The sequence below is a fragment of the Ixodes scapularis genome, unplaced genomic scaffold, assembly GCF_016920785.2.
Source record: "Ixodes scapularis isolate PalLabHiFi unplaced genomic scaffold, ASM1692078v2 ptg001463l_1___fragment_2___debris__unscaffolded, whole genome shotgun sequence".
NCBI lineage: Eukaryota > Metazoa > Arthropoda > Arachnida > Ixodida > Ixodidae > Ixodes > Ixodes scapularis.
Genome location: NW_024610153.1, coordinates 25,189 through 43,180, shown reverse-complemented (window position 1 = coordinate 43,180; position 17,992 = coordinate 25,189). Strand labels below are relative to the sequence as shown.

The following is a 17,992-nucleotide window of genomic DNA, read 5'->3' as shown; positions in this document are numbered from 1 at the left end:
CGTTCGGCCAACGCCAGCAACCCACACATCTTGCATCGCGCTACACGGGTAGGAATTGAAAGAGAGGAGGAGATGAAAACGCGCGGGGTCGTCGGAACACCAAACTCTTGCTGGAACGCGTTCGAACGCCAGCGTCCCGCGTTTGCCGTTCGAACGGTGAGTTCGAACCCGTTCGAACTCGCCGTTTCAAACAATGGGGTTTTAAACTGGGTTCCTAGAAACCCAGAGGCTCGATCGGAGAGCCCCCGAGAAGTCCTCGAGCACCGAAATTTTTTATGTTGTCCCTACCCCAAAGAAAATCATTGTTTATATATGGCTACAAGCAAACACTCCTGAACATCTTTCTAGAATATTTAGTAATGTTAAGGATGCTTGTTATTTTCTGACCTGTTTCACTGCGAGGGTTGAGGTGGTTATTTGACTATCCCTCAAGCAGACAAAGATTCCTTGTAATAAAAATGTTTTTGAACGCCTGATATGCAACCGACACCAGTGAAATACAAAAATCAACTTTTTATCACTCAGATCATTATTTACAAGGGTCGCCGGCTATAGCACACTCCCGTAGCATTGTAGAGGTAGCTTTTCAGAAAGGTCCCTTTGGTAATGTGTTACAACTTCTACGGTGTCAATGTCGTCCATCTTGCACTCCACTTTGGTTTGAGCGTTCAGCGGGATGGAAAACATTTCCGTTTTCTCCGAGATGTTTGGCCCTCCTTCCGTTTCATCATTGTCCTGTGGGAGTACAATAAAACACCAGGGCATTGTTAGCATTGCCACAAGAACGTTGGACAAAGATTATACATGCAAACGTCAAGGAACTCTACAGTTTAGTTCATAAATTATTCCAGCGAGGCAGTTTGTGTACTATTACGAACACTCTTAGCTATAACACGGCAGCCGGGCGCTTTCCGTATCCCCTGCGCCACATAGCAGGGGCACTCTGAAACATCATGCCTAACCCGCCTACCCTTTGCAGCGGCATCGCTCTTCCAGGTTGCGATCGCACCTTCTCATTGTCGCCTTCTAGGTGCAAAGAAGACACAGCACTTGCCGATGTTTGCTTTACACGCGTTTGTGGGTGCCTCTTTTGGTACGATGATGCACTGACTCACAGAAACGAGTCAGCGAAACGTCCAACGAACGGGACATACCGATCTTAGCGTAATTAACGCAGCAAGAACGTGAAATGGTTTTTGTTTGACTAATAAAAAATAATCTACCAAGATATGTATCAATCATCGGCAACGATTATGCTTAGCTCGGTATGTCGCTTTGCATGGTTGTTTGGCTGACTCGTTTCCGCCAGTCAGGGAATCATCGTATAACGAAGGAGGCATCCACAAAAGCCTGGAAGCAAACATCGGCAAGTGCTGTGGCGGCGTCTCCTTTGCGCCTGGAAGGTGACAGGTAGAGAGTGTGATCACAACCTGGAAAAGTAATTCCGCCGCACAGGGTACGCGCGGGGCATGCGCGGAGTTTCCGAGTGCGCCCGCTATGTGGCGCTGGGGGTAGGGAACGGGGGAACGGCTAGATAGGAAGGACATCCAACCATCACACCCCTGGTGGCTAAATTGAGAACTACACCGATGGGGATCAACAAGAAAGTAGTATATTTGTTTGTATTCTGACGCAGCGCTCGACCCACGTAACCGAACATGGCGTCAGCGTTTGGCTGGTGCTTGTATTCAGTCAGTGAAGCTGAACACGGAAGCAGTAAAAATTGGGGCACGACTCCTGCCCAATCTTTTCCCCGCGCTCAATTGGAAACGAGGAAGTAATGAAACCAGTGCCTTATTGTGTTGGTAAACACAGCACTCTGGAGAAAACAAGCCGGACGTAGCGTCCCTATAGTTCGACCTCCTCGCCAGTTTTCGCGATAGTACATCTTTATTGCTGATAAAATTAGTTCCGTGTTTTTGTAACAGCATTGTAATGAATGTGAGGTATGTATTACTTTTCTGTAGAACAACGCACAATGATGGGACCATACCTTGAGTATGGTCCCGTCATTACGTTTAGTGCAAACTTCCCATATTTCTTAAGTGGACCGGTCCCATACAGGGTGTCCCCCAAAAATTACCGGTTATATTTTCACCGCAGAAACTAACTACGCATAGCCGAACGCTCATTCTTCGCCAAAATGTAGCCCTATAGCGGTTCGAACCAAATACCAAAGTTTTTTAACTAACCAATATTTTATTGAAAAGTTATAAGTGATTTTCTGGAATTTTTTATTAGGAAATGGCGGTCGACCGAGCTCTCGTATATTTGGAGCTGAACGGCGGCAGTTACCAAAAAAGAGCAAAAAAGAAAAGGGGAAAAGAAATGTGGCGTATTTTTATTTTTTATTTTTAGAGAATTACTAATCACTTTTGAATGAGGTAACTGTGAGCTCTGAAACATGAACATTGAGTTCGCACCACTAGCGCTTATACATTTGGACGGAGAATGAGCGTTCGGCAATGTGTAGTTCATTTTTGCAATAAAAAGAAATATGAAAAAAAAAAAAAAAAAACGCTGTAAGTAATTTCTTTCTTTTTTTTTTTGGGGGGGGGGGGGGGCGTATTTTGTTTACGTAGCATGATTGCTTTATTGTACTTGTATGCCTTGCCCTCTCTATGGTTATTGTACATATTTTCGTGGCCCAACGTTCAGTTGGATGTGAAGCAATTTCCCATGCAATCTGGCTCCAGCAGGCAAATATAGTTTGTCTTATGGTGTCTTTCTCCCAAAGTGCGGTGATTTCCTCTAGAATGTTCAGTGTCCATGAAGACGTGTCCCACACTGAAATTCTTAATCTGTATCGGCTTATAAGAAAAGTAAATCTCCAGAAGTTAGCTTCAGGCCATTACCTCATTACTGTGTAACCTCAGGTAGCTTCCATACAGGTTTAATTTAATTTAAGGTCAACTTTATTAAATTTCACAATTGTGCATTTAAAAGCGTTCTCATTCTGTGGTCGACATTACTGCTACACTAGTGCTCGATTTCACACGGCTGAAATGTGACATAAAATGGTACAGTGCTGCTGCTTTAGTGACTGGAAATTATTACAAGCTATGGTAGCTTTATAAGGATTTAGAGGGTTAATTACGTGTTTATCATTAAATATATATGGAGGCGATTCTTTGCACTTTATGTTTAATTTAAATTCTACATCGAAAAGCGCTTCAAAACTGAATTATAAACTATCTACAGATTCTGAAGGTGTTTCTAATTTGATTGTAAAGGGCTGCCGAGAAATTTCGCTCCTATTCTTGTCAAATTGTTGAACTTGTCACAAGGGCATGGTGTCTTTCCTGAAAACTGGAATCATTCAATTGTCGTTACGATTTTAAGTCTGGTAATTGTTGCGATGTTAGCAATTATCGTACCGTATCTCTTTTAAATGCATCCTCAAAAGTGTGTGAGAAGGGGATATACGGTCGCTTGTATAGTTACTTTAAAAGAAAGGTAGGCTCTGTGCAGCATGGGCTTTTCGCAGGCAGATTTGTTGAAACAAATTTGTGCCCATTTTTTAATTGTTCTATGTCATTTGTTCATAGTTGCGGTCAGGTAGATTCAGTATACTTGGATATGTCCAGCGCCTTTGACAGGGTCAATCATGACCTAATATTGGTAAAACTTAGGAATTACGGTCTTAGTCCCGAGTACATAGCTTGTTTCGCGAGTTAGTTGCATTAAAGACAGAACTAGGGTGCCTCAATGTCCTTCTGTTCAGAGTGATGCCACCCTTCGTAGTACCCGACGCCGACAGCACGAGCTCACGGGTAAAATACAAAAAAAAAAAAAAAAATCGACGGAAAGAAATGTCGCCATAGCACAGTCAGCGCCACAAACGCGTGCAGGGACACGCTCTTTCACGCGCTTCTGTACAAGAAATAAAAATGAAAGTGTGGGACAAAGTCGCCAGATGTCTCCACCCTAAGCAAAGCGCACATGAAGGCACCCTAGACAGAACCACTGCTTGTCACGCCCTTCTATGCCTTTGTCGGGAGTGCCTCACGGTTCTTTGTTGTTTATCTTTTTTTATAAACGACCTGATGTCGTCCGTGAAACACTTTCAGGTACTTATGTTTGCAAATTATGTTAAGCTGTTTCGGGAGGTGAAATATATTATCGACTGCACTTCACTACAGGACGATTTCTGTACAGTACAATAATGGTGCGAATCCAACAACTTAATTTTAAACTTTCGCAAAACCCAAGTTATGTCTTACCTTTTGCCTTACCTTTTGCGTGTAATCTAAAAAAATAAATTGTAAGTCGAACCACATTAGTACGATATTCGGGAGTTCTCGTGGATGATCACCTATTCTTTTGTTCTAATATGAACTCCCTTGTCAGACAGCCCCTACGCACACTGGAAATATTTCTCGCTTAACTAGATCTTTTAGCATTTATCATTTTTTACGACTATATTGTCCCGAATGACAATTGATGAGGCGATGATAACTGAAGAAACTAAACGTTTATGGGGCCAAACCGCAGGATAGAGCGCTGGGGCGAGACTAACTGACGCCACGCGGGGCCCCTTATGTACCAGTTGGTTTCTGGAACAATCGACCTAGAAGGTTCGGCGACTAGAACATTCGCACCTCGAACTCTCGAATTCACCAGAACATTAAACTGCAAGAATGAATAAAAGAATGCGTAACTCCCGGGAATTGAACCTTGGCTCTTCGCGTGGGAGGCAAGCACGATAACCGTTAGGCCACGGCCGCGCAATATTGTACTCATGTGCGCTCCAGACTGGGACATAGATCTCCATTTCTATTTCAGCGAGTGAATGTTGAACGCATAGGAAAACAATTTGTACGACTAACATACCATAAATATTTAGGTCTGCATGGCTATCATAAATATAATTTGATCTTAGAACAATTAAAATAAGGCTGTCTTTTTAAAAGAATATTTGTTCGAGATGTAACATTTTTACATAGGGTAATTTATAGTTCAAAAGAATTCTGGCTTCTTTAAGCTTCCGCATTCCTGTTAATGCAAATTGTATAAATGCTAGCTTTTTGTTTAGATATTTAACACTACTTTTCACCGATTTCGCAAATACAGCATATTTTAAACACTGAGTTTACCATTTTTGGATTTCTTTTCACAAATGTGTCGGTAAAAAAGGGAATTTTGAAGCGTGTATGGGAATTTAAGTATGAGTATAAATTTATTCATATGTGTAAATTTATGCAGGTGTATAAATTTTATCATGTGCATTTTTGCAATTGTGTATATGGTTGTGTGGTCCTTTACTGAAAAGGCATTTGAGCCGTTGTTTAGCACGAAAGAAAATAAACATTAAAACTTTAAAATTGAGATCCCCATTTAAATTTAAAGAAACAAATCCTCCTAGTAATTTGATTATCACTCTGTATTCTGCCTTAATTTCAAGAATTTTACTACATAATGACATTCTGATAAGGACTTTTAAGTCACAAAATACCTTATATAAGGTCTAAGGTCTGGATATTTTAACACACAACGTACGCATCGGACACTAAACAACACACAAATAAAATTTATGTCCTTAGCCTTGTATTTGTTGGTAACACCTGACTCGTATTATGCTTTTAATTTGTATGCAAGTATGTTAATATGCCCGAGAAGGTAACAATCAATGTCAATACTACCCTTGCAACTGTTATTTTTAGATTTTTTTTTTTTAAGTTGAGACACGTAGTGCTTTTTGAATCATCAGACTCTTTGATTTCAGAAAAATTAATTTTCTGCCGATTTCGTAAGTAATTTTAACAAAGGCCTTTGAGTATTTGTGATCTTCCGTCAAAAAGAAATGTCTCACCTTGTGCCTATGATGCTTTTTACAGAAGCACGCTATTGACACGATGACCCCGAAAACTACAACACCACTCATGAAGAGGCCTACTATGGTTGCCAAGTTGCTCTGGGGTTCCGGATTGCCGTTGTTCACTGAAAAAAAGTTTTAAAAATTTTACGCGAGAAGTTTTTATTATCCTCTTTATGTTCGTAAGTAAGCAACATTTATTTGAACTGAAGCAGCTCGCTAACGGGTATCGTAATTACTCCTACATTTTCAGAATTTTTCAAATAATTGTTGCATGTTTAATACGAAATATGTGAATTTATGGGGTACTTAAATTTATTAAGGTTTCAAAGGCGATTCTGACACTATGGATTAATAAGGAAGAAAGACACCCCAACGGCGTGAAGAAACTTTTTTTCCTTGTTGATATATTATACCCCAGTGCTTTATGCAATAAAATACAATTACTAATGTAATTACTTTTTCTGATATATAGGTTCGGAATGTTTAAGTCGCTAAGAGATTGTGATGTCAAAGCTAATACGTAAAAAAGCGACGGAAGCGTCACCCAGAAGTAACCTTTAGTTACTTCTGGGTGGCTCATTAGTATAAACTAGATCTTTAGCTAACAAATGATACAAACCAGTTGACGTAATTTGTACTGATTTGATAATGGAAGGAAATTTACATAAAGTTTTTCTATTCCCTAATTATTGTATTAGACATAGACCTCGAGGAAATAATTATATAATGCTTTAATGTAATAGCTGAGCGCGCTTTAGAAATGCTAGAGTGGCACTCACGTGTTTTGGACATTGCTGCTTTTGTTGATGTGATCGATATATTGAGTGTTCTGCTGCTTTCGACGCCATTAGTTGTGTACACAAGGATGGTATAGTAGTTAGTCGGGTGCAGTTCACTGATGTGGAATCTCGGTGTCGGTGATGTAACCCTCTTGACAAGCAGGTTGTTGCTTACGTCATGCAGTTCTAGCACGAAAATGTGGTGGTCGTCACTTTTCCGCTGGCACTCTATAAGCAGGGACGTGAGTGTTTTGTTCAGTAGTTGGCATTCTCTGATCCGGTTGGGTTCCTCTGAAATGTAAAAAAAGGAGAAAGATATTCAGTTTTGCAATAATGCTGATAACGCTTAATCGTTTAATTTACTTGAAAGGTAAACGGTGAAGCCAGATTTAGGTTCATAGCTTATTTTTTGGACGAAACAAATGCGCACTCTAATGGTCTTACAATATGTTAATCATCTCCTCATAAATAAAAACAAATTATAATTCCGTAATGTAGCTTCACACAACCATCTATACTCAGTAGGTGGACTGTGAAGAAGGCTAGAAAACTTCCGATTTTGTATAGCACCGTGAGCGCCGGAACAGCTCGCTGCGCTCGAAGGATTCCGTGATCTATGCAATCTTCCGATTAGACGCGGAGCGCAGGTTTATATGGGACGTTCCAGGCGCTGCATCGACCCAGATATTGCTCATAGCTTACTGTCTACTGCACCTAAGATGCAACAGATCCTTTATAGAACTGTGTCTGCCTTCGTTGCTTTTGTAGAGGGCTGCGTGCGATGTACGCAGAGATCTTCTTTCGAGCACCTACATGTGTGCGATTGCGCGTCTTCTGCCAAAACAGTTTATATTTTGCTCTTGCCTCGGAGTCGCATAACGGCACAATTATATGTTATAAAGAAAGACGTTAGTACCATTTCAGATGTGGAGTTTATAAGCACAAAGGTCGCACCTGACAGTCAACTTTCACCAGTATGTCCCTCCCCCCCTTCTTGCAATGAGAGCCTCATTGCGTCGCTAGACTCCTATCGTTTCTACATACAGTAGGGAGATATAGTAGTTCGTTCCAATACCTCCGATGACGATACCCAATATCGACGTGACGCATGGGCAAAGGCGTCGGCGGAGTACCGCGCATCGGGCGGAGTACCGCCTATCGTTGTCGGAGTCATCAGAACTGTCCCCTAAAACACCCCTGTAATTGTTTTGAACTTATGGAACACTTAAATTTTAATGACATATGTTTACAGCAAGCGATACGAACAATAACATTATGACTAAAGTGCAATGTACGATTTCAAAGAAACATAAAAATTAGCTAGCGGTAGGGAGACTGACTCTCCTTCTCCTCTCCTGCGGTTTGGTGTTTGCAATGTCATTTTAAATTTCCGGTGACCCATCCAAGGTGTATGGCTTTCGAAACACAAACGATCACTTTCGAAACATAAACGATAACCATGACATCAGAATTTCACTATTATCCCCAGCCACTCGCATATTTCCTCGCATTGATAACGTCTGTAAAGTTCGTCCAATTTTCGCCTCGTCAGTTTCGTTTTTTAACTCCACCTTGCCATTCAGAGTAACGGACTGGAATAGCCTGCGCAACAGTATCATGAACACCAGACAGATCATAATACATTCATATCCCAACTGACCATCCATCTGCATTTGCACTAATAGCAAAGTCAACTCGTGTTTATGGAAATGTTTCAATTTGGATATTTTTTTTGTTTCATCAGCTGTTTTTCCCTAAAAATTTTTAAAGTGTTTTTTTCCTGTTTTTGCTGCTTTATATAACAATGTTTTCCAGCATGTAACCCACTTTTTTGTTTGTTCCTTTATATAATGTTTCTTCAGCAGTTACTCTCACCTCGTGTAATGCCCGCAATGGCCTTCAAGGTTTAATAAATGATGATGATGATGATGACTTGTGTGATCTCGAAATGACTTGTAGCAAGTTGCCTTTCCAACTTACAGAGAGGCGACTTGAGCGACATCGCCTTTTGTTCGAACACGTGATCCTGCCTTCCACCAGAGAAAGAGGGCGAGACTGGTGTGGGCATGATGATTGATAGAGAGAGAACCGTAGCGGAGAGGGGGTATTGCGTTACTGTCGAGCATAGCGGGACTTTAGTTATTCGCAAACCTTGAATTGTTTAGCTCGCTTTTCGTACCCCAACGTTTTCCAGTACAGCATAGCGCCAAGCACTTCAGCACGAATGTTAGAAGATCGCTTACGAAACGTAGCATTATGCCAAATGGCGTGGTCAATTTCTTATCGACACCAAAATGTCCTCGAATTTTTTTTTTTTTTTTTTTTTAAGTTTTTGGATAGGACATTTGTTTAACAAAAATACTTACGTCCTGATACTTTCTATGAGTTTGGAGCTGTCCTGTAGAACGCTTATATTTTGAGACGGGGACTCCGAAATAGAAGCACTCTTTGAAATTGGTCCAGATTCCCATTTGAATGACATCAGGGGAAGAGAAATAAAAATCTGAACGGGTGGCAGCGGCTAAGTTTTGCATCAAATAACCTGAATGTTTCGCGATTATGGTGTACACGGATAATAGAAAGTTTTAGTAGATCGTTTTTAAAGGCCCGCTACCGCTACAGGCACGCGCTTCAGAGCATGCATTGAAGCGGCAGCGCGAGCTACCTCTACAAAAAGCGTGACCTGAAAACACGATCTACTAAAACTCTCTAATATGCGAGTGAAATCCAAAATCCTTACCAATGCAAAGCGTACCCAGAATAGTGTCGTGCAATGTTCCGAGATGCCCAATAGGCACGTCTTGGATTAAACGAATTGATAGCAGTGTCTGTAACCTTTCACTTGATCAAACCTGGAAGCTATGGCGCTGTCGAGTGAGACATCCACTGCGTGTGGGCCGCTATATTTTACCGCTTCTCCACAGCGTACCAGCATTTGTGGAGAAGCATTCCTCCCAGGCAGAACGTCGGAGATTTCTACTCACGGTTTTCTAGTCTGAAATGCCAAAACAATTGTATCAAATGGTGGTTTATTAGCCGGAACATATACTATTGCGAATTAATTTTCATATCGATTAACTTTGGTAGGCAGTTTAGCGAATTAATGCGTCTTAGAGTTCAAACAAAGTGCAGGAATCAGTTTCAATAGCCACGACCCAAATTTAGCACGATGGTGCGATTAGGCAGTGCGTGTGTTTTGGGAAACTATCGAAGAAAACTTTTTTCTCAATTGAAAGTGATATAAAAAACAAGAAAAGCCTTTTACAGTAAAATGGCTAAGTGAGCTAGTTGGTACACATTTAACTGAAAAAGCGCCTCAAAATACGTGGACACGAGAAAGAAGGGGACAGGACCACGGTGGACAGGACCAAGCGCTGCTTACAACCGAACGTTTATTGAAAACACACTCATTACTTCTACACGCAATGGTACTCCCGTCACAAAAGAGCAAATTCTTTTTCGGTTAGGTGCACCAACGGTACACTTACGCAGCTATCCACGATCTCCACTCTTATGCAATAGGCCTAAAATGATTATCTCCCTGGTTTATATTAAAATTTTCCTACAATCATAGTATCTTCAAGATTAGGCGTATTGGGGCACCTATCACAATGAATAACAAGATTGCCCGATGGGGAGCTTCTGGCAGATGGGGCATGCTCACCTGCTTTGCCATTTATACACGTTGCAGAATAAACCTGCTGCGCTGCGTGTTTCTTAGCACATGCTTCCGTTTTTTTTTGTGTTGACACTTGAGCACGATCAACACAATGCAGACGCGATAGAGAGCACCACGGGCACATCAAAGTGTGCGTTAACTCCCTTGAGGTTCTGGGACAGCCTATGGACGTATGGGATTACCTCTGGTCTTGTGTTTTTTTTTCTGGCGGCTGTTTCTTTTCCGTGTCTTGCTTTATATTTTGAAACGAGGATTTGTGCAACTTCTTTCACGAAACGTTTTGGATAGCCCGGTAATTGGAGGCGGCTCACCTGATCAAATGATTTAACACAGATAGTATCATGATGTAGAATACCCGAAATTGTGGTAAAAGCTAGGAAACTTGGCCGAAGAAAAAAGGCAGGAGACGTTCTTTTCCCCTGTCTTTTTTCTTCTACCAAGTTTCCGAGATTTTACCACACTCTCTGGTATTCTACATCACGTTCAACTTCCACCAGCTCGCCTGCGCACTCACTGTTTTTGCACATAGTACGCTTGCACGACTTACCTAGGGAAGCTACGCAATGCCTCGTTCCACTAATTTGGAATGGGGCAGACGAGAAAGTCAAAACACCTTTCTTCGAGCGTGGCTGATGCTTCCAGCAAACGTGGTTCCTGTTGAAGTGCAAGTAGAAATCTAAAAACTGAAACCTCTTAGACGCCATGGTTTGGTGGGTGAAGGGGAGACCATGTAATTATGAGGATAACGCAGCTATCGACCTATTGATAAGGTCATCGTTGCAGACGTAGGATTGTGGCACAAGCACCAAAAATCACTCGCGTAGCGGAAAGGCATGAAGCTCTCCCCCATGTCTAGGCCCTTGGAAAATCTCCTGTCATATTCAACTAAAAAGATATTACAAAACACTGGTGAAACTTGCGATCCAACGCATATTCCTTACTTCTGGAGATACAAGTTTTCTTCAAAAAACACTACAGTTAAAGATAAGTACAAGGTACAGTGCTAACTTTGTACTTATCTTCAACTGTTTTGTCGTTTGAAGAAAACTTATATGTCCAGAAGCATGGGATATGGATTGGATTACGAGTTGCACCAGTACTGTGAGGTGTCTTTTAATACCCGTGCCACACGGGCAACTCGAATTCCATTTACAACAAATGACATTTGTGTGATCGGCGAATCAGCTCGCAATCTGTCGCGCGTGGAATGCGCTGCGCCCGGAGTATCGCGCGCTGATTGGCCGTCCGCTCAAATGTCATTCGTTGTAAATGGCATTCGGGTTGCCCGTGTGGCACGGGTATTATTTGAATATGACGGGAATTTCTAAAGGCCTAGGCATGGGGGAGAGCTTCAAGGTTTTCCGTTATGTGGATGATTTTTTGGCGCTTGGGCCACAACCCTATGTCTGCACCGATGACCTTATCAACAGGACGACAGATGTGTATTCCTCAAAATCACATTGTATCACCTTCACCCACCAAACCATGGCGTCTAAGAGGCTGCACTTCTTAGATTTAAACTTGCACTTCAACAAGGATAACGTATGCTGGAAGTGCCAGCTACACTCGAAGAAAGGGATTTTGACTTTCTCGTCTGCCCATTTCAAATTAGGGAAACGAGGCACTACGTCGTCGTTGATGAAAGCTTCTCTAGATAAGACGTGCAAGCATACTATGTGCGATAGCATTTTTGATCAAAGTGGGCCGCCTACAATCAGCGGGCTATCCAAAACGTTTTTTGAAAGAAGTTGCAGAAAACCCTTGTTTCAAAATATATAGGAACACACAAAAAAGACACAGCCGTCCAGAGAAAAAAATCACCATGGAACTACGGCCGCAGTTAAAGAAACGTCCACGGGCTCCTGCCGCATGACGATGTCGAATGCGCAAAAAGCGAATGCCCGTGGGTCAGAGTCCGGTAAAGGCAGATGTGCAGTGCCCGCGCCGCCACCCCCGAGGCGCATTTGCGGAATCGTGCGATGGTTTTTAACGCTTCGCCGAGTCGCGCGAGAGACAGGCGTGAATTGCCAGTGCCGCTGAGCACACGAGCTCGGATTCTCCACCTCTGTCCAGAGTGATGAGCGAAGATTGTAGAATCACGACTGGCGGGAGCGGCGTTTATCCCCGTTTTAATCAGAGAGGAGCGCGTCGCGTTGATGCAAGCAGACGAGTCAGTCAGCAGATAAGAAAAGACAGCGTGAGCACTGCGTGGTTGTGACGTTACTTCCGTAAACAAGTTTTCGTGAAGTCGAACTTTCAACTTTGTACCCCCTTCCAAACGTGGAGACAGTCGTAGTGTTACGTCAGAAGACAAGACCAGTGGTAATCCCACACGTCCGTAGGCTGTCCCAGAACCTCAAGAGCGTTGCCGTACACTTTGATGTGCCTATGGTGCTCTCTGCCCCGTCTAACTTGTCCAGCCTGTGCTCAAAAGACAACAACACACATACACACACACAAAAAAAAAATCCAAAAACCAGAAGCATGTGCTAAAAAACACGCAGCACAGTTCGTGGATTGTGGAATATCAGTGGTTTACGACTACCCATGACTCGATACTGGGTGCAATCCAGAAGGTGTCTAAATGGCAGGGCACGTGAGCATGCCCTAACTGCCAGAAGCTCGCCATCGGGCAATCTCACCATTTACCTTGATAGATGCCCCTGTGCTTCTAATGTTGAAGAGTATAAGAAAATCGTAGGGGGGGGGGGGGGGGGGACAACTTAAAAATAAAACTGGGACAGTAATATTTTAGGCCGATCGCATAAGAATGAAGGGCGAGGGTTGGTGCGTAGTGCACCGTTGGTACACTTAACCGAGAAAGAGTTTGCCATTTCGTGTATCACCTGATTGCGTCTATAAACAGTTTGCCTTTTTGTGTATCGCCTGATTGCATCTATAAATAGTAAGTGTGTTTTAAATAAACGTTCAGTTGTAAGTAGCGGTTGGACCTGTTCATTTTTTATCGTGTACACATATTTTGAGGCGCTTTTTCAGTTTAAATTTGTTTCTTAAATTGGGAGCAATATGAAAATAAGCTTTAAAAATCAATAAAAAAAAGATTCTGGTCATGGTGGCATTCGACTAATCAAAATGCTCTCTTTCTTGTTTGTGTTAAAAGAGATGACCCAATGGTCTCTCCCCCGCCTCCCCCCTCAACAGCAGTATTGTTTTACCTGCACACTAGAAATTTCTTACGATGCATGTCAGTCCGCTAGAAAATTTTATTTTTCGGTGTAACTTTTACTTGAGACAAGTTGTTTTCTTCGATATTTTTACAATACCATAAAGCATAAACCCTTTCCGAAATTGCTCTTGGCAACAATCAGCCGCTGCCTTGACGGCGCTCGAAAGTGCGGCTGGCCACTATGGATAAGGATGGCTAGTTGGGCTAGTTGGTTTTGCATCATGGTGTGATACGCCAAAGCAACAGTCTAGTTCTCCCTTCGTTTTTTGTCCCTGTTGTCTTGGCGTATTACACCATGGCCACTATGATCGATCAAGGCGCTACCATTATGGGGTATGCGCCCGCGATCGCGAGCACCACCGCCGCTGGTCCCGATTCGCTGTCGTGGACAAGGACCTTGGTTGACATTCCAAATTGGTACACTACGGGTACGTAGCGTACCAAACATCTCCCACAAGACGACTAGCCAAACCGAAGGAGCTGTTTAAGTTTGTGACTAAAAGTACGTGGAGGAACCTTCGCACGAAACGGCGACTTTCTTTTAGAGAATTAGTTCTTACATTGGCGATTGAGTAAGTTTTCGCATTTTTTGTTGGCGAAACTGTCCACATCGGCGATGAAGTCGCTTTTCGCGTTTTTGTTGGCGATGCGCTTTGCATTGACGATTGAGTTGCTTGTCCCGCCATCGCTGCCGACGTCTGCACGATCGCGTCCTTAAATCGCGTCTTCAGCTTCGGCGGCAGTAGCAGCCTTCGACACGGCGTTCTCAACTCTTAGGCCTTTCGGTAACGTTGAAAGAACATACTGATAGCTTTATTTTAGCGGACTCGCTATTTCGCAGATTTGACGAAGTGCGAATTTCGGGAAATATTTCGCGGGCGCAATATTTCGAGGTTTGAACAGGTACGCGTAGTATTTATTCCTTATTGCAGGGTAATTTATTTCCGTTATTTTTTTTTTGCGATATTTCTTAAGTCCCGAAATTCCCGAGAAAAAAAAGGTCCTCGCAAAAATTAAGTCGTCTACAGTGTACTTAGAGCAGCTAGTTGCATCAAGAAGCGTCGACAGCCAGCACCATTCCAAAGGTAGCCAGCCTGACTAAACTGCTTCAGCCTAGAGCCTCGAATATTTCGTGTTATTGTGTTTTCCCCCTTGACGTTTTATAACGATTCCTCGGTTGCTTCGAACAACGAATCACTCGGGAAGGAAAACAATGGGGCACCTGGAAGAGGACAGTGCTCGAATTATAAAATAGCTCATACACCACGCCCGAATAAAGTATCCTCGGGGAGAGCTGCGCGTTTGCTCGTAGCTATGGCATTTATTCTTACTGCGCGAGTTGTAACAAGGAATCCTCGTGCCCGCGCGTGAATCCTGACTTAATTTATTTTGAGCGTAGGGAGCGCGCACTTAACGAGTTGTGGTTTATATTGATGCATCGTTTTGTTGACAGCTGTATTTTTGCAGCAAAACAGTAAACTTTCTCCTGTTTGGGAGGTTATCACTCGCGCCTTTCTGCTTGCACAGTGCCGCACAGCAATAAAAGCGCATCTGGAAAGGCACTATGCGGGCACAACAGAGTACTGGCCTCTGCGATTGTACACCCCATAATGGCGGCCGCGGCCCCGCCGGAGTGGCGCACGTGACCACTCCCAGCGAGTGCGCATATTTTGGAATCGGCGTCGCCAGATGGCGCGGAATTGGTAAAAGGGTCTACTGAGGCACATATGGTCACAGCTTTATGGTAAATCCCACTGATCTAGCATATATTTTTTCTTTTTTTTAAATCTTGGATTTTATAATTTGTAATTTGAAATTTTATAAAATATAATATAAATTATATATAATAAAATATGTAATTTTTTTTTTTCTAAACCGCCCTGAAGAAGCAACCACTTTGACTTTCTACCCTCCGCGTTCGGGAGTACATGTTCCGAACTGATCAACATGGCTGTTCACGCAAATGCAAGTACAAACAATGGAAACATCTTTTAGCTTTATGCTATTTTTGAGAGAGTGTACGCGTTCTGAGATTAAAATCTGCTTTTCTTGACAAAAGGGCACCGGCTGTGGCTGCGCGCAACTGATTTTGCTACGGTCCATCAATGAGGCCATGCCGAACTGCTCGCAAAAAGAAAGTTATTCAGTTCAACACTCGGTGTGCCTTGCTTTTGATGGTGCTGTGCGTAACTGATCAGACTTTTACAGTCGATCTGTTATGTGCTGGGATCTGGAAAAAAATGCGTCCATAGATGTTAACAAAAATTTTAAACGGCGCTCCTTTCTTTCCGATTGGTCGTGGCAAGTATAAATAAAAAGAAGAAATAACCCGCGCGAGTTAGCCTTTCTTGGCATTATTAAAGAGTGAGGTCCTGATCTCTTGTTATCATCTACGGTCATCGACTTATCTCAGCTAAGAGTGCGCTGTGACGAAGCTGAGGGCAGAACGCGCCGATCTAATCATCTTTTTTTTTTCGCTTTCGCGATGTTGATAAAGAGACTCGGGCTCAATCTAAAAGAAAACTGTCGTCGTGGTGTGCCTCGAAAAACTGGTTTAAGAACTTGCCCATAAGTGACCATAAGGCAATGATCACTTTAGTCACTAAGAATTGAATAAAGGCAATTAAACAATGAAGTCGTGTACGTGTCTGCATTGCAATCTTAAGTAAATCATATATATGTCGCATAGGTGTCGTAAAGATAACAGCTTCGCTGGTCCTCCGTCTTCACGGGAAGTGGATTGGCTCTACAATATGTTTTTAAAAATCCTTGAAAAGTCTTTTAAAAAGGTTTGGTACTCTGATCTTTCTCGGAGCGAGCTCGTAGCTTTAGCTTGTATATGACTGGTATTTGTAGATCCGACATATATTTCATATATTTCCTTGTTTTTCTCACTTCGGGTATTTTTTGTCATCTAAAAAGTGATAAAAAAACTAACCTTGTGAAGATAGGCAAAAAAGCCTCGAATGAACCTAACTGGATCACTTTGAGCTTACCATACTCCACTTTAAATTCAAAAAGGGTGTTTTGCTAGGTATATTTATTGTGATAGCAGCGTTGCCTGGGGATTATGTATAAACGAATCGTTTTCATTTTGGAATAAAAATGGAAGAAGAATAAATCCGCTGAGGGTTTTACGCAGCATTAGTGGAGTATCCGATTAAAGGCGCAGAACGCAAACCGAGGTTGAAATTATTAAAAAGAAAACCATTTCCTTGCGTCATTATTAAACCTAACCAAAACAAAGCAATATTTTCACGAATGACAATTGATGAGGCGGCGAATGACGGAAGGAAACCGAACGTGTAATGGGCGATTTTGTTCCCAGAACAAAATAGAAGAAGGCTAACGTCGCAGGCGTCGATGACGGCGTAACGCCAGAATGGAACGCTGGGGCGAAACTGACCCAGTACGACGCGGCGCGGCTTCTTTCGAGCCTTCCCTGGGTGCCTAGAATATTATTCCTCGATTGTTCTTGAAATATACATTCTAAAGATGAACAAGCTTGACAGTTATTTACAATTCTTGAATCTTCTACTTACATAAAAAAAGCTAAAGACGACAAGCGGTGGCGGGATTCGAACACCGACCGTCTGCGTGGGAGCCAAGGGCGCGTCTTACTTGGCGAGCGGTTTTCTTATTTATTACTGGCTAGCTGCTTTTTTTTAGCCTACTTGGCTAGCTGCGTATGCGGCAATATTATGAACAAGCGTGTCTGGGCGACCTGCTCCGACGGCTTGACATCCTTCATGATGCAAAACAAAACAAACACTTGGAAAAATCTAGGACTTTGAGCGGGCACCCCGGACGGAGTGTCTGGACAAGAGCGCCTAGCACGTAATTGGTATAGGCCACAAAACTATACTTAAAATTTTAGCATTACGGCTGCAAGGAGAGGAACTAAATAACAAACGTCGATGTTTTTTTTTGTTTTTTTCGCCGAAGTGAAATATTTGCTCACACAGGCAGCCTGCGCTTGTACTTTCGCCGAGCGGTTTGTGTTGTGGTGGGTACGTTAGCGTTCGATTTTAGAACAGCAGACGGCGTCCTCGTGCATTATTACTGCAAATTTGACTGGTCGCTTCGAAGGACTAACCTAAATTACCGATGCAGCAGGTAACCTGTGCGCGGCTCCAGCGACCTAACTCGACCAGGGATGAACAGTCTCTTTCTTTCTGCCCCCTTCTTTCTCTTGCTTTTTCGTGAGAGAGAAATATAGAGAGAGAAAAGTAAAGGAAAATAAGTGGTTTTGCTCATAATATGGAAGTAAGGTTCTACGTTCTTCTCAGCTCTACCGAGTCGTCGTTAGTATTTTCATTTCGAGCAGAAAACTTGCAGAGCAACGGAACGGTACCTTGGGGGAGAAAGAAGGAGAGAGAGAGAGAGAGAGAGAGATAAGAGAGTCCTGCTCGTCGCCACAAAGGAACTGCCGGTCGGTTGCATTTATTTAAATGAAGCGGTTTGCGTTAGACTCGGATTTCTTCACAAAGACGGGTTCACCCCTATTTCGCCAGTGATTAACAAAGCTG

At 42.7% G+C, this 17,992-nt stretch overlaps 1 protein-coding gene across 1 annotated transcript in view; it reads right to left on the bottom strand.

Annotated features, from left to right (window-relative positions):
• Window positions 1-495: 495 nt before the first annotated feature.
• The window catches only part of LOC8053575, a gene marked incomplete at its 5' end in the record, with an annotated part of 32,033 nt that continues 14,536 nt past the window's right edge, over window positions 496-17,992 (bottom strand). The window contains 3 exons of the mRNA XM_042288268.1: window positions 496-735; window positions 5,813-5,940; window positions 6,598-6,888. Coding sequence (XP_042144202.1) covers window positions 550-735; window positions 5,813-5,940; window positions 6,598-6,888 — 605 coding nt within the window. The remainder of the gene's footprint in view (window positions 736-5,812; window positions 5,941-6,597; window positions 6,889-17,992) is intronic.